Source organism: Neomonachus schauinslandi, chromosome 15 (assembly GCF_002201575.2).
Source record: "Neomonachus schauinslandi chromosome 15, ASM220157v2, whole genome shotgun sequence".
Taxonomy (NCBI): Eukaryota; Metazoa; Chordata; class Mammalia; order Carnivora; family Phocidae; genus Neomonachus; species Neomonachus schauinslandi.
The window spans coordinates 2,761,045-2,776,843 of NC_058417.1; the positions used below are offsets into that span (position 1 = coordinate 2,761,045).

The 15,799-nt window shown below is 60.4% G+C and overlaps 1 protein-coding gene across 1 annotated transcript; it reads left to right on the plus strand.

The window, feature by feature from the left end:
- Positions 1 to 474: 474 nt before the first annotated feature.
- GUCY2D (guanylate cyclase 2D, retinal) lies at positions 475 to 12,096 on the plus strand. Its single transcript, XM_021694807.1, has 18 exons — positions 475 to 1,213; positions 1,309 to 1,613; positions 3,729 to 4,080; positions 4,428 to 4,512; positions 4,777 to 4,879; positions 5,290 to 5,391; positions 6,594 to 6,671; positions 7,908 to 8,120; positions 8,201 to 8,357; positions 8,827 to 8,976; positions 9,578 to 9,726; positions 10,196 to 10,359; positions 10,469 to 10,661; positions 10,886 to 11,060; positions 11,352 to 11,450; positions 11,579 to 11,673; positions 11,787 to 11,872; positions 12,003 to 12,096. Exons 1-18 carry the CDS (start codon positions 475 to 477, stop codon positions 12,094 to 12,096), a joined length of 3,339 nt encoding a protein of 1,112 aa, XP_021550482.1.
- The last annotated feature ends 3,703 nt before the right edge of the window (positions 12,097 to 15,799 follow it).

A 15,799-nucleotide genomic window follows, 5' to 3' on the forward strand; every position in this document is an offset into this window, starting at 1 on the left:
CCCCGGGCCGGCCTGGCAAAGGAGACCTGTGGGAGGGCGTCAGAAGGGGGATCTGCCCTGTGACCCCTCACACGGGGCCTGGGCCCGAGCCCCGGACTTTCCGGTGAGTGGCAAAGGCCCCTCCGCAGGGACTCGGGTCCCTTCTGCCCCAGATGGATCTGAGGAGGGCATGGGCGTGTCTCCACTGACCCCCCCCCCCATGGCTCTGGTGCGGGGGAGGCAAAAGGGGAACAGGCAGCAGGAGAAGCAGGGGTTTGGGGGGTGGGGAGTGCGGTGGGCTTCCAGGCTAAGCCCTTGATCCCCATAGAGTCGTCCGAGCCCGGGAGGGGGGTGTTGTGGAAATGGATCCACGTCCCGGGTTAGTTGGGCTTTGAGAAACTGGTGGGGGGTGGGGGGTTTGCAGAGAGAGCCCTACGAGAGTTCTGCGGGCCTCGTCCGCTCATCCGGCTCCGTTTCTGCTCCCAGAAGCCGGCGATGAGCGCGTGCGCCCTCCTCGAGGGTGCGCTTCGGGACACCGGGCTCAGCGCCCCCGCGCCGTGGGCTCCATCCCCGCCCCGCGTCCCCCGGGCCCTGCCCTGGCCCCGGCCCCGGCCCCGGCTCCGGCTCCTGCTGCTGCTGCTTCTCCTGCCGCCCTCCGTCCTCTCGGCCGTCTTCACAGTGGGGGTGCTGGGCCCCTGGGCCTGCGACCCCATCTTCGCGCGCGCCCGCCCGGACCTGGCCGCCCGCCTGGCCGCCGCCCGCCTGACCCGCGACCCGGCGCTGGGAGGCGGCCCCCGCTTCGAGGTCACGCTGCTGCCGGAGCCGTGCCGGACGCCGGGCTCCCTGGGGGCGGTGTCCTCCGCGCTGGGCCGCGTCTCGGGCCTCGTGGGGCCGGTGAACCCCGCAGCCTGCCGGCCGGCCGAGCTCCTGGCGCAAGAGGCGGGCGTGGCGCTGGTGCCCTGGGGCTGCCCCGGGACGCGGGCGGCGGGCACGACGGCCCCCGCCGGGACGCCTGCGGCGGACGCCCTCTACGCTCTCCTCCGCGCCTTCCGCTGGGCGCGCGTGGCCCTGGTCACCGCGCCGCAGGACCTGTGGGTGGAGGCGGGCCGCGCGCTGTCCGCCGCGCTCAGGGCCCGGGGTCTGCCCGTGGCCCTGGTGACCACCATGGAACCCTCAGACCTGTCGGGAGCCCGGGAGGCCCTGAGGAGGGTCCAGGACGGGCCCAGAGTCAGTGGTAGGCTCCCCTGCAGGGTGCGGGGAGGAGGGCAGGGCCGCCGGCGGGCAGCCGGGCGCCGCAGTGAGCCGGAGTCTCCGCCGGTCGGTCCGCAGCAGTGATCATGGTGATGCACTCGGTGTTGCTGGGCGGCGAGGAGCAGCGCTGCTTACTGCAGGCGGCGGAAGAGCTGGGCCTGGCCGATGGCTCCCTGGTCTTCCTGCCCTTCGACACGCTCCACTACGCCTTGTCCCCGGGCCCGGGGGCCTTGGCCGCGCTCGCCAACAGCTCACAGCTTCGTAGGGCCCACGATGCAGTGCTCACCCTCACGCGTCACTGTCCCCCGGGAAGCAGCGTGATGGACAGCCTGAGCAGGGCCCAGGAGCACCAGGAGCTGCCCTCTGACCTCAACCTGGAGCAGGTAGAGGGACCAGGGAGGAGGGAAGAGGGGAGGAGAGCGGGGGAAGAGAGCAGGAGATGCCGGAGAGGGGAGAGGAGGATGGAGGCAATGAGAAGTTGACAGGGTCAGTGGAATCAGAGGATGGAGTCAGTGGGAGAGACTAACTAGCGGCCCCACCTGTTCTGAAGTTTCTTGGGTAATGTAAAGGCTCTGGTCTTGCTTGGGGCATCTTAGTGTACTGGGATTGCTTCCGGACGTGGGCAGTGAGACCTCTCAGGCCCAGCTCCAAGCGGTAGACCCTAGTGAAGTCTACCCTGCAATGCTTGGCAGCCTGCTTCAAAGTAAACCCACGTCCAGCACAGTCTATAATACACTGCTGGTGTTCTTAAGAGAACAGGAAGGAGGAAGGATGCAGCTCCAATCTCCATGCCCAGTTTAGAAGTGTTTCTTCTGGGGCTTCATCTGGTGGTCATAACTTTTTGAGAGCTTTGACAACTTGTGAGAAGCAGGAAGATCTCTAGGTGGGGCCAGGAGCTCCCATGATCATTGAGATCCACAGCGTACTCCCGACAACCAGCTAACACACAGGATTCCCTGAGATTCCAGAATCCCAGTTCAGACCATCTAACTCCATACCAGTCATACAAAGGAGAGGGGGCTGGAAACCACTAAGATAGAAGGGAGTTTAGATGTCAGTGGGCAGTAAATTAACCACCACAAAGGCCCTACTCAAAGGGTTGAACTTGAGAGATGGCTGTGAGATATCCCCCCCCCAACACCCCTAGTCTCCTCCAAGAGGATTTGGGGTAGCCAATGGAGAAAGGATGAGAAGAGTCAATAACAAGAGGAGAAAAAGACTCAGTCACAGTGGTGAAATGGGGTGCGGGGCAGGTGGATGAAGTGATGAAAAAGCATCTTCAGTTCTCCTTAACTGGCACAACCTGCCACCTAGCTCCCTATGAGACCCCTGGAAGTCACCCTTGATTCCTCTCATCTTCCCCCTAACACACACACACACACACACACACACACACACACATCCAGACATCAAGTCCTGTCAGTTTTACTTGGTAAAAGTCATTTGAATCCATCCACTTTCTCCATTCCCACCGCCCCTGCCCTGGTTCAGGCCACAGCCCCTCTGATCTAAATCTTGAAACAGAATCTGCCAAATGGTCTCTGCTTCAATGCTTACCTGCCGCGGGCCTTTCTCCACCCAACAATCAGTTCAAACTTCAGAAATCGGACAAATCTGACTGTGTCACACCCCTGTTCAGAGCCTCCCCGGGGCTTCTCTCGCCCTGAACAGACGCAGGTCTCTTCAGATGGCTGACCAGGTGTCTTGTCTTCCTCTCTCTTCCATTTTCCTTGAACTTCAACCAGACAGTGCTACTTTGGGTTTCCTAAATGTGCCCTTCTCTTTTGCCTCTGTGCTGCGGGGTGTGCTCTTCCCTCTCTCCTGCCCCTCCCCTCCCCCAGATAATTCTGACTCATCCTCTGAAGGATGGTCACTTCTTCTGGAAGCCTTCTCCTCCTCCACCCTACCCTCACCCATGGCACTGCCCTAGCCTCAGTGTCTGTTTCCCCAACTAGAAGAAAGATTCCTCGGGACAGGGACTCTATCTTATCAAGATCTCAGTATCACCTATTACTTTACACAGTGCCTGGCTCTGGGAGAGATGGGAACCTGGAAAAATAAGCTTGATGAAATGGGGTGATAGCCTTGGGGGAAGAAAAGAAGGAAAAATAGAAGAGAGAAGCCAACCAAAAGATAGGAAAGGAGGCTTTTAGGTGAATGAGAGGTAATGATATGAAAAATATAAGCAGGGCAACCAACAGGAAAGGGGAGAGAGGAGCTGTTGGTGATGGAGAGTAGGAATAACCAGCGGTGAGAAGAGCCTAAGAACCCTGAAAAGAGGGAAGGTCAGCGAGGAAGAGGGGAGAGAAGAGAGCCAGTGGGGAGAGAGGAGGAGAGCGCACCCAGGGACACGGGGAAGCCCTAACAAGGTGTGAAGAGTCTGTACACGTGGGGCTCAAGGGCTTGAAAGAAGCAGTGAAAGGCTGGGTGGGCCAGTCAGCCCGCGTCTGTGTGTGGGCGGTGACCCCAAACCCTGAGCCCATCCTCTCCTTCCTCAGGTGTCCCCACTCTTCGGCACCATCTACGACGCGGTCTTCCTGCTGGCGGGGGGCGTGGCGCGGGCGCGGGCGGCCGCAGGGGGCGGCCGGGTGTCCGCAGAGGCGGTGGCCCGCCACATGCAAGATGCCCAGGTGCCCGGCTTCTGCGGGGCCCTGGGAGGAGCCGAGGAGCCCCCATTCGTGCTGCTGGACACGGATGCGGCGGGGGACCGGCTCTTCGCCACCTACATGCTGGACCCCACCCGGGGCTCCCTCCGCTCGGCTGGGACCCCGGTGCATTTCCCTAGAGGCAGAGGAGCACCTGGGCCCGACCCGTCGTGCTGGTTCGAGCCAGACATCATCTGCAACGGAGGTGAGGGCGAGCACCCCAGCCCCCACTGGGACAGTCAGCGCGGACCCTCCACAAACTGGTGAAAGAGAGTGAACTCTCGCCCTGTAACTCCTTCCAGGTCCTCCTCAGACCCCTGGCTTGTGCAGACCCTCTCTCTTGCCAAGCCCCCAAAGCCCTCTTGGAACTTTTCTAGCATCCCCAGAGGCTCCCCTCTGCAGAACCCATAGCCTTGCCCTAGACCTCGTTCTGGGCTTCCGTCCACCTTTGCTAGAGCCTCCAGGATTTGACATGACTGCATACCTCGATAGAGAGGGCGCCTCCCCCTGGCCGCGGGGCCCTCAGCGTTCCTCCTCTCACTGCCTCTCCAGGAGTGGAGCACCGCCTCGTCTTTATCGGCTTCCTCCTGGTGGTTGGGATGGGGCTGATGGGGGCCTTCCTGGCCCATTATGTGAGGTGAGTATGGGAGTGAGGCGGGTAGGAGATGAGCTTGGCTCTCCATCTCCCAGAATTGCATCTGGGCAGCAAGGACAGCAGGCTGAGCCCGCTCAAGAGTGGAAAAAGGGAGGACTGGAGGGGAGGCGGTGCCCCAAGGGGTGGCCGGCCAGATGATGTTTGGTTTGGGGATGGCTGCTCTCCCCTGAGCCAACGCTATCCCCTACCTGCCTCCTCTCATGGACTTTGGTCCCCTTTGAGCAGATGACATCCTTTCCCTCCCAGGCATCGGCTACTTCACATCCAAATGGTCTCTGGCCCCAACAAGATCATCCTGACTCTGGACGATATCACCTTTCTCCACCCGCAAGGCGGCAGCACGCGAAAGGTGGGGGAAGCAGGGAGGCAAGGGATCTCTGGCAGGGAGCCCGCTCTCCAAGAGTCCTTCCGTGTATATCTGTTCCCCTGCCTGGGCCAGCCCTCACCTCAGCCCCCACCTGGGACGGCCTCCTTCCTGGCCTGGCTCCCTCTCAGGTCTGAGTTCTGGGGCTGTGCAATGAGAGTAAGAGCTCCTGTCCCTGCTGCTTCCCTGGGGCAGCGTGAAGCTCGGAGAAAACCAACTTGTTTGTTTTGTAAACTGTAAAGTGCAGTGCAATTGGGAAGTAATGTCATTATCACCTTCCCTAATTAAGAGTTCTTCCCCTCCTCTCTGTAATCCCCAGAACTCAGCCTGACCTCAACCCAGGACTCTAACCCTACAGTATATTTTGATCCCTTGCATTGACCTCTACCCTCCAGGTGGTCCAGGGGAGCCGAACGAGTCTGGCCGCCCGCAGCACGTCAGACGTTCGCAGCGTCCCCAGCCAGCCCTCGGATAGCTCCAACATTGGTCTCTATGAGGTGAGCCTTACCCCGGCCAGGCCCGGCTCTATTCCTGGAGTTGTGTTATATCTTGCAGGCTCCAGAAAATGGTGATAGGAGCCCAGAATGGGCTCTAGGAAGAGGTCATGGGTTCCCCAAAGGGGAGCATCTGGGAATCCTTCCTGCCCCAGGATTCCGCCTTAGCCTTTATCCAGATGCGTGCTCCTCAAAGGCTAATCCCAGTGGCTCAGAGGCTGGAGGCCTGACGGGGGGGGGGGGGGGGTGTACTGGGACCATGCAGCCCAGTGTGGCCCAGTGAAGCCATTCCCTGCCCTGTCCCCTCAGTGATCCAAGCCTTCAGGTTACCAGAGGATATGGGCCTCCTTGGAAAGGTTGGGGCAGAGGGGCACCTGGGATGTGGTCTCATGGTCATAAAAAGGACATTTCAAGGACATGGATTGTTCGGGGGAGTTTCCAGACAGGGCTGTCCCCAACTCAAGACAGACCCAAGTCTTTGCCCCACCCAGTTCAGCTCAAACTCAGGAACAACAAGCCTTAGAGGGGGAAAAAGAAAGTCACAAAAGCGCATTAGGATCTTAACTATGGGTCAGCCAATCTGAACTTGGTGGTATGGGGGTGAAATTGTGAACAGACTCAGAGAGAGCTGTGAGAACTCAGCTAATTAGGAGGGTGGGATGGAGATTTAGAGTTCCCAAGCATCAGGTCACACAGAGAATGCAGAGGCTCCTACCCCGTCAGCTGCATCCCCGTGAACCAGCCCGACCAACAGCTGAGGACAGGGCGGCTCAGAGCCTGGAGGGGAACTGCCTGTCCTTCGCAGTTTGTCTGTAATAAAAAGCCTGATCTACCCAGACTCCTGACTCCCAGCACAGTGCTCTCTCATGGCAACAGAGGGTGCCGAGGGCTGTGGTCTCAGTGACATGTGTGGTGGTAATGGCTTGCTTAGTAAGGCTGTTGGCAAGCGCATCTGAGGGGGTGAGGACAGCCATGCAAGGGGGGGCTCCCTCCCGGCTAGCTGTGAAGTGGACCCGCAGACCTCAAGCTCCTTGCTCCTGACGCTCTGTGTCACAGGGAAGATGTATCTGGGGCAGGGGGCCAGTGGAAATGTGGGGGCCCTAGGGATCCTCGCCTCGTGGGGTTTTAAGAAACTGAGTTCACATAAAGCAAAAGGAAAGAAAGAAAGAAAGAAGCCGAGTTCACTACTCCCATCTCTGCTCCAGGGAGACTGGGTTTGGTTGAAGAAATTCCCCGGGGATCACATAGCTATCCGCCCAGCAACCAAGGCAGCCTTCTCCAAGGTGAGAGTGGGCCCTCCTCTCTAAAGTAGATTTCTACGCTCTTTCATAATACTAATTCTTTCTTTTGGTGTGCTTATCATGATTTGTCATTGTAGGTTCAGTGTGGGCTTGCGTATTTTTTTAAAGATTTATTTATTTATTTTAGAGAAGGGGGGGCAGAGGGAGAGAGAGAATCGCAAGCAGACTCCCCGACTCAGGGCTCGATCCCACGACCGTGAGATCATGACCTGAGCTGAAATCAAGAGTCGGATGTTCCACCGACTGAGCCACCCAGGCGCCCCTCTAGCGTATTTCTTATCTGCCTCACTCACTGGACTGCAAGCTAAGTGAGGGTTTCCCTGCCCCATCATTGCATGTTTGGCACCCGGCACAGTGTCTGGAACGTCAGAGAGACGTAATAAATGTTTGTTGAGTGAATGACAGAAAGTTAAAAAGGGCTTGAGCGATGGGGAAGCTGGCAGGCAAGCAGTAGCCTGGCTTATTCTGGTCCTTACATCACGCAGCCCTTGCCTGGCCTCCTTCCCTGAGGCCTCGACCGAAGCTCTGTGGCCACAGCTGCAGAGTGACTTAGGGTCAACCGGCTAAATCACCATTTAATGGCAGGCATCTCAGATGAAAGCAAGCCCCTTACTGGACCGGAGGACGGCCGTCACCCGCTAGCCCCTGTTTTCCCAGGCTGCCCAGACGCGGGGGGGGGGGGGGGCTGTCCTCCTCTGGGACCACAGCTCGACTGCTCAGTGGCTCCTTCTCTAACCTGGGGAGGCTGGGAGTCTCAGACATTTCTGACACAGTGACAGAACCAAGCAAGGCGGCCCTGAGCCATCACCCGCACAGCCATTTCTGGTGCTTTCTTTGCAAGCAGTGAGGCTTCTTCCTGGTTCTCTCTGCAAGGGCTGTCACATCAGAAGGGGAGGGCGCTGGTGCTGGGGGCTTCTCCATGGAGTGTTTCCCCCTAAATCCAGGCAGTTCAAAATCTTACCGGAACCTGCCTGGGTCCTGGTTCCCCCCGCAAGGTTGTCTTTTCAGTCCTAACTTGAAGCTAAAGCCTGCTAAGCATCTGAACGGGGGAGACGTGATCTGCGGAAGCAAGCCTCTCTCCACGCCCCACGGACCTTTCCATCCACCATTCTTATCCCATCTTCCGAGTTGGGACACTCAGAAACAGGCCTGAATAACAGGTCTCCTCCTCACGTTGCTTCCAGGGCAGAAAATGCCCCTTCACTTTCTCCCTCCCAGCTCCGGGAGCTCCGGCAGGAGAACGTGGCCCTCTACCTGGGTCTCTTCCTCGGCGGCGGCGGCGGAGCGGGTGGCTCGGCGGCCGCGGGGGAAGGCATGCTGGCTCTGGTCTCAGAGCACTGCACCCGGGGCTCCCTCCACGACCTCCTCGCCCACAGAGACATCAAGCTGGACTGGATGTTCAAGTCCTCCCTCCTCCTGGACCTCATCAAGGTGTGGGGGGTGCGGGTGTGGCGGGGAGGACAGGGCAGGGAGCCGCGGGGCTGAGGCCGCCTTCCCTCCCACCCCTCCAGGGAATGAGGTATCTGCACCATCGAGACGTGGCCCACGGGCGGCTTAAGTCGCGGAACTGCGTGGTGGACGGGAGGTTCGTGCTCAAAGTCACGGACCACGGCCTCGGGCGACTGCTGGAAGCGCAGAGGGTGTTAGTGGAGCCTCCCAGCGCGGAGGGTAGGATTCCTGGCTTACCCCCCGCGCGCGGAAGCGCATCCCCCAGGATTCCCATTATTTCCAGGGTCCCTCACCCCTCCCTCCGCCTTCGCATGCTCTCCATTCCACCGCCACTGGACGTGGCTGCCACCACGGAAAAGGTCTTGTGACTTCTGAGATGCGAAGGGTGGGCTCCGTGATTGGGGAGGCGGGGGCTGGCTGGGGGCGTGGCTTGTGCCTGAGGGGCGGAGTCTCCTCTGAGCTCCGCTGGGCCTAAAGGGTGGAGCCTATTTGTGAGGACCCCGCTTTCTCTGGGACCCGCGTTGGTTTTCTGGTAGTTTTATCTGGGGGGTAGCTGCAGGTAGCGAGGCCAGACTCCGCCTGGGAGTTGGTGAGTGGGTGCGAGCCTGGCCTTCCTGGTTAGGGTGGGGGTCTGTCCCCGGCGCCCCCAAGGCCCTCCGCTTGCCCACGCCCCCTTCTCCGACCCCAGACCAGCTATGGACAGCCCCGGAGCTGCTTCGCGACCCGGCCCTGGAGCGCAGGGGGACGCTGGCTGGTGACGTCTTCAGCCTGGGCATCATCATGCAGGAGGTCGTGTGTCGCAGCGCCCCCTACGCCATGCTGGAGCTGACTGCCGAGGGTACGCCGCCCCTCGCCTGGGCCTTTGGGGTAGGAAGGCAGGCTGCCGTTAGGCAGAGCCTCGCCAGCGCCAGCCTCTTTTCCCGAAAGCCGGGAGCTGAGGCTTAATTATGGGGGCCTCCCTTATGTGGGTCTGAAGGGTCAGGGCAGTGGAGAGCCAAGCATCGGGATGGACGGGGCGGCTCTTAGACGTGCAGACTTCAGTGGTTGCCTCTGTCCTCGTCCTGGCCCCAACCTGCTCCTCCAACTGAGGGAGCAGGCTCTTCTCTGGTTCTTAGGTGCCCCAGGGAGGGAGCAGTGTCGGGAGAAGGGGGTGTAGAGCAGTCGGATCTGGTTCAGATCCTTGATCACCCCAACCTGATCACCCCAACCCTCCCTCTTGTTATGTGCAGTAGCTGTTAGGTTCTACCTATCACCTCTTACTGCCCCCTGCCCCCCAGGGTTCAAGATCTTTTTGTTGCTTCAGCAACCCCCTCCTTCACTACACTTTCCCACCTACCGAAGCTCTGATTTAAAGAACCCCCGTCCAGTGTCCCCATCTTGAGCTTCAGCAATCAGGCCAGAGTCAGAAGTGGCTTCTCTTGGCCCCCTTGTGCCTCCAGAAGTGGTGCAGAGGGTGCGGAGCCCCCCTCCACTGTGTCGGCCCTCTGTGTCCATGGACCAGGCGCCCATGGAGTGCATCCAGCTGATGAAGCAATGCTGGGCAGAGCAGCCAGAACTTCGGCCCTCCTTGGACCGCATCTTCGACCAGGTCAGGGACTGGGATTGGGGCTAGGGCTGCGCTGGCCACGTGTCAGCAACCTGGGGAGGCTTCCAGAAGGCAGGCTAGCAGGATCTCTGATCTCCAGGCTATCTCCCAAAGGGGTAGTCTGAGGACTGGGATTAGGTGGGGGCAGAGTGAGAACAGGGGCTATGGAGGCCTTTGGAGCGGGAGACAGAGCTCTGGGTGGGAGAAATGTTTGGCACAGTGTGGCAGAAAGACCCTTGGCCTGGGAGTCCAAAGGCTGGGCTGGTTCCAGTGCCTTGACAATTACTAGCTGAGAGTAGCTGACCTCGGAGAACACCCATTTCCCGTCTGTCTCCTGATAATGCGTGAAAACACAGGGCCTGGCGTCCCCGGGGGGTAGGGGGTGGTTGATGAGTAAAAGATGAACAGGGAGGGGGCGTGGCACACAAGGGTCATGGCAGCCCAGGTCCCACCAGCTTCCTCCTCCTGCTAGTTCAAAAGCATCAACAAGGGCCGGAAAATGAACATCATTGACTCGATGCTGAGGATGCTGGAGCAGTACTCCAGTAACCTGGAGGACCTGATCGGGGAGCGCACAGAAGAGCTGGAGCTGGAGAAGCAGAAGACCGACCGGCTGCTCACGCAGATGCTGCCACTGTGGGTGCCTGTGGGCGGGAGAGGGAGCGGGGGGGGGGGGGGCAGCGGGAATAGCGGGGATGCAGCCCTTCTGGCGTGTCTGGGTAACCCCGCCACCCACCATCCCTAGTTCCGTGGCCGAGGCCCTGAAGATGGGGACACCTGTGGAGCCCGAGTATTTTGAGGAGGTGACGCTCTACTTCAGCGACATCGTGGGCTTCACCACCATCTCAGCCATGAGCGAGCCCATCGAGGTGGTGGATCTGCTCAACGACCTCTACACGCTCTTCGACGCCATCATTGGCTCCCACGACGTCTATAAGGTGGGGTGTGCGGGGGTGGGGGTGGCAAAGCACCCTTCAGCTTCACCAGCCCCCAGCCCGCTTGCCCCAGTCCTTTGAAGCCCTCCGTCCCTTCTGCCAGCTCCGCAGGTTGGAAGCCTCCCCCGGATCCCTGCACTAACCCCCGTTGAGGTCCCCCGACAAGGGACAATGGCTTTGCGGGAGAGGGGTGCTCAGTACTGAAGCCGCACGACCCCTTCCCTCAGGTGGAGACAATTGGGGACGCCTACATGGTGGCCTCGGGGCTGCCCCAGCGGAACGGGCAGCGGCACGCCGCCGAGATCGCCAACATGGCTCTGGACATCCTCAGCGCCGTGGGCTCCTTCCGAATGCGCCACATGCCCGAAGTGCCCGTGCGCATCCGCATCGGCCTGCACTCGGGTAACTCCCAGGCCCTCGCGCCCGTCCGCCCCGCAGGGGCCCGGCTCCGCAGTCCAGAGACAGGACGCCCACTCACGGAGTGGGGGGTGGCGGTGGGGGGACGTGTCTGGGAGCCGTCTCTGCCTACCAGCCCCCCCGTTGTGACTGAGAGGTACCCTTGAGAGTGTTGCCCTGGGGGGCGGGTGGAGCTGATGGGGTGCCAGCGTCCCCCGAGGTGCTAGGTGCCCCGCAGCCGCCAGCACGGCCAGCCGCAGCCCAGGCCCCGGCTGCCCACCCTGTGCGTCTCCGCAGGCCCGTGCGTGGCGGGCGTGGTGGGCCTCACCATGCCGCGGTACTGCCTGTTTGGGGACACGGTCAACACCGCCTCGCGCATGGAGTCCACCGGGCTGCGTGAGTGGGGCGGGGGCGGGCGGGGCTGGGCTGGGGGGCGACTCACTGAGCAGTGGGGGAACGGCTAGGGAGGTGGGGTGCACGCAGGAGGGGAGTCCCGAAATCCCCGCGCCCCCCTGTCATCCCAGCTTACCGTATCCACGTGAACGTGAGCACCGTGCGGATTCTCCACGATCTGGACCAGGGCTTCCAGACGGAGGTGCGAGGCCGCACCGAGCTGAAGGTGAGGCTAGGCCCAGCCCCGTCCTGGACCCAGGCCGGGTTCCACTCAGACCTCAAGATCCACCCGCCCTCCCCCCAGCCCCCTAAGTGCTCCCCTCCCCCGTGTTTCCCCAGGGCAAGGGCGCTGAAGACACCTACTGGCTGGTGGGCAGACGCGGCTTCAACAAGCCCATCCCACAACCGCCTGACCTGCAACCGGGGTGAGGAGCCGGCCTCCCGCCCCCTTCACGCCTTCTCCCGGTCTCCTGCGGGTCTCCTGCGGGTCTCCTGCGGTGCCTGACCCCGCCCTCCCACTCCCCCTCTCTGAAGCTGCCGCCCTCTCTACCGCAGGGCCAGCAGCCATGGCATCAGTCTGGAGGAGATCCCCCTGGATCGGCGACAGAAGCTGAAGAAGGCGAGGCCGGGCCTGTTCTCTGGGAAGTGAGGCCCAGCCCACACAGGTGCTGCCCTTCTGCTCCCAAGCCCAGCTGCCAGTCTCCTCTCAGACTCTGGGGTGGGGTGGGGGGCTACCCACCTCTGGGAGATGCTTTCTGGGGAACAGGCACCTCATCCCCAGCCTTAGGGCCTAGTGGCCTAGCCCTGCCTGCTGAACTTCCCACCCAAGCCGGGTGTCCCCATCCCTGGTCTGACCGAGTGAGCCCAGGCTCGTTCCTAAACCCGGGGACTTTCCCTGGGAGGGAAGCACCAGCTGCAGGGATTCTGGTTCAGTAGGTCTGGAGTGGTCCAGGAATCCAGACTTGAGAACCCCTGTACACATGACCCGAGACCTCTCCTCAGACCCCCCCACTGCATTAACCAGGCATCCCTGCCAGGCTGCACAGGCTGTGCCCTGCACAAGAGACCACTCTAGGGAGCAGCATTCGGCAGAGGACAAGATGAACGCTGTCTCTAGAGTTCTGTCAGGGCAGAAGCCCTGCCCTCTACCTTCCTTGAAAAAACTTTGATCCATGACCTTCCCCTTCCTAGGTGAACCCCCATGACCCCTTCTCACGATTTGCCTTTGACACACTCCTCTTTCTCTCAGGAGTATTCCGGAAGGTCCTTTTCCTGAAAGTTGCTGCTATAGGTGACCAAAAGTCTGGCTAATAACCAGTGGCTTCTCGCCAGCTCTGCCTCAAAGGATTCTGGGCCTTTACAGGAGCTGGTTGCAAACCCGCTGTGTGACCTCGGGAAAGTTTCATGCGCTCTCTGGGCTTGGGTTCCCCCTCCATGATGAAATAAGGAGATGCCTAGGTGGTTTCCGCACTCCCCTGCTCTGACAGCTAAGCATCAGCGTGGTTGGCCTGGGGATACGGGCCACTGGGCTTGGGGCCTCCAGCCCCAGTGACTCTGAGCCCATCAGGAGAGGTTGGGGTGGGGATTCTCCACTTTCTAGGCCCCGCCCCCCAGGCCCCAGGAAGGAGGGTCTGGGATTGGCTGCCCCAACCCCAGAGGTGGGGGGAGGAGACCTCCTGTTCCTCTAGAGCAGGGTTGTCCAGTGGCCTGAGGATTAGTCTCTGTTTAGCTTCCAGCATCCTTCCCTTCACCCCCCCCCCCCCCGCCGCCCCCACTCAGTCAGAAACCGGCTCCTCCCTCGGGCACAACCGTGACTTGCCCAAGTGCAGAGAAAAGCCGGCTTCAAGGCTTTGGGTAAAGGAAGGGAAACAGGCTGCACCAAACCTTTACTAACCAGAACCCCTAAGGAGTCGTAGTTTTCCCTGCGTGGTTGGTGGGCCAGGAGCAGTGACAGCTGCTAGAAATGCAGACTCTCGAGCCCAGACCTGAAGCGAATCAGAATCGGCATTTTAACGAGCTCCCTCCGAGTGTTTCTGTGCACTTGAACGTCGGCGAATCGTGTCACTACGTGATCCTAAGAATCCCTAAGATTTCATAGAAACCAGCCCCGAGACTTGTTTTGTCTGGGCTCTGGGGTAGTTTTGTTTTGAGCTTACATTTAGAAATGTTAGGGCTTCGCTCTTCTGTTCTAATGGTCCCCGCCCCTCACTTGAGCTCAGGACTCGGGGAGTAGCTGCTGGTGGGGTCCCAGGAGCTCCCGGAGCTGGTCTGGCCTGGCTTGTGAAATCCACAAGCTCCATGGTCCTCCCACCCCCCTTCCTAAAGGCTGAGAACGAGTGAGTAAGAAATCTAAAATCCAGCACTTGTAGCTTCTGGTTACTTGAGGTGGTGCTGCTAGAATGAGTGATTTAGCGCAATTTAAAAAACGTTGTTTTTTTTTAAAGATTTTATTTATTTATTTGACAGAGACACAGCAAGAGAGGGAACACGAGCAGGGGGAGCGGGAGAGGGAGAAGCAGGCTCCCCGCGGAGCAGGGATCCCGATGCGGGGCTCGATCCCAGGACCCTGGGGTCACGATCTGAGCGGAAGGCAGACGCTTAACGACTGAGCCACCCAGGCGCCCCTAAAAAACGTTTTAAATGGAGTCTGGAGATGATGAGTTAAAGTTTAAAAAAAAAACAAAAACAAAAACCCAGATGTGCGCGCATGCGCGCACACACAGTATTTTTTAAAAAATTATGTACATTCTTAAATATCTCTCTTCAGATTTTCTCTGTACTTGGGTCCCGGGGATTGAGGGCAGGCCATGTTGCTGGCACAGGGCCTGACAATGTGACTCGAGCCCTCACTCCCCTGTCCCTTCCCAGGCCTCCCCCTCCTTGCCCCCAGAATCCCCCACTTCCACCCTTTCTCTCTCCTTCCATCCCACCTGTGAGGATGGCCTGTGATTCAGGGCAGCCTCCGGGCAGAGTTGACCTCGGATTACCGGATTACACGCGAGAAGACTAGCATGGGCAGGCTGGGGCAGGAAGTCCTAGGGGAGGAGGAGCTTGAGCCCAAATCCAGTTTAGGGTAGAGGTGGAGGCAGCAGGGCTGAGCAGGTCCCTTCCCGCCTTCACCTCTGCCTTGTCCGGAGACCTGAGTGGGCAGACGTGACCCGGGAGGAGCCTGTAGAGGTCGAGAGAGCGGAGGCCCAGCCCAGAGCTCGCAGAGCTGGTGGGAGAAGGGCCGGGAAGGTCGAGGCGCAGTCTCCCCATTTCTGTGGAAACTTCCTTCCTGGGCCCAATCAGTGTCCCAGTCAGTGTCCAGCCCCCTTCACCTGCTCACCCCTGTGGTTCCTGGGACGCGGGCAGCCCCAGCCCCGAGAGCACTTGGCTTGGCCATCAGGCTCTCCCCACCCTCAGATGTGTTTACACTACCTCTGCTGGCTGGCCTGCGCCGGGGGGGCCCCCACGTGGGGCTGTCCTCACCTTCGGGGTGGTTCTGTAGCCCCAACCCGTGATGGCCAGCAGGGCCCTCCCGCAGCTGTTGCTGCTTCCGTCCCGTAGCTGCGACTCCACATCATGTCCCGGGGCTCACTCGGCGCCTTTTCTCTGCTGCTCCTCAGGGTCGGGGCCCTGCTCCCCAGCCCCAGCTGCAGTGGGCCCCAGGCACCCCGCTTTGGGGGAATCTGTGACGCTGCTCGTGGGGGCCTGTGGTCACTGGGACCTTCTGGACTGTGTGCTGTGGACGCCAAGCCATGTGCCACGGTGCTGGGTCCTGGGAGGGTGAGGACTGAAATAAAGGCGAGCTTTCTTCCATGCCACGGTGTGAGAATGTTTGGGCCTGGACGGTCCGAACACCCCTTCCCTGCGGCGTTCGAACCTGGCGTTTCCTGGGAGGGCTTCAGGTAGGGGTGAGTCTCAGCGATGGCCGAGGCAGAGGGAGGTGAGCTGAGGTGCACAACTCCCCCAGCAACTACTCTGCTCAGGGGGTCTGCTCTGAGGGGACAAGGCAGGGAAGCCTCAGGCTTTTCAGGTTTCTAGAAAAGACCAGGGGCCCCGAGGCTCTGGAAAAGGGTGGTGTGGCCTCATCCCTGGGTCGCAGGCAGGAGAGGGGAAGGAAGACAGGAGCAGAGCTGTTCTGTGACCAGGCCCCAGGGGAGCCAGAGCCCAAGACTAAAGGAACGGGGCCCACAAATGTAGAAACCTGAGGCCCTTTCATCTCTGGGCAGGACTTCACAACTCACATCCCGCCTCTCACCCCTCAAGAGCCTGCCACTGGGGCAGAAGAGACTGCCCCCAAGCTACCAGGGGCTGACCGGCCCATTGGTCATCCCTTGTCTCTCAGCCCTACGTCCCGGCCCCAGGCC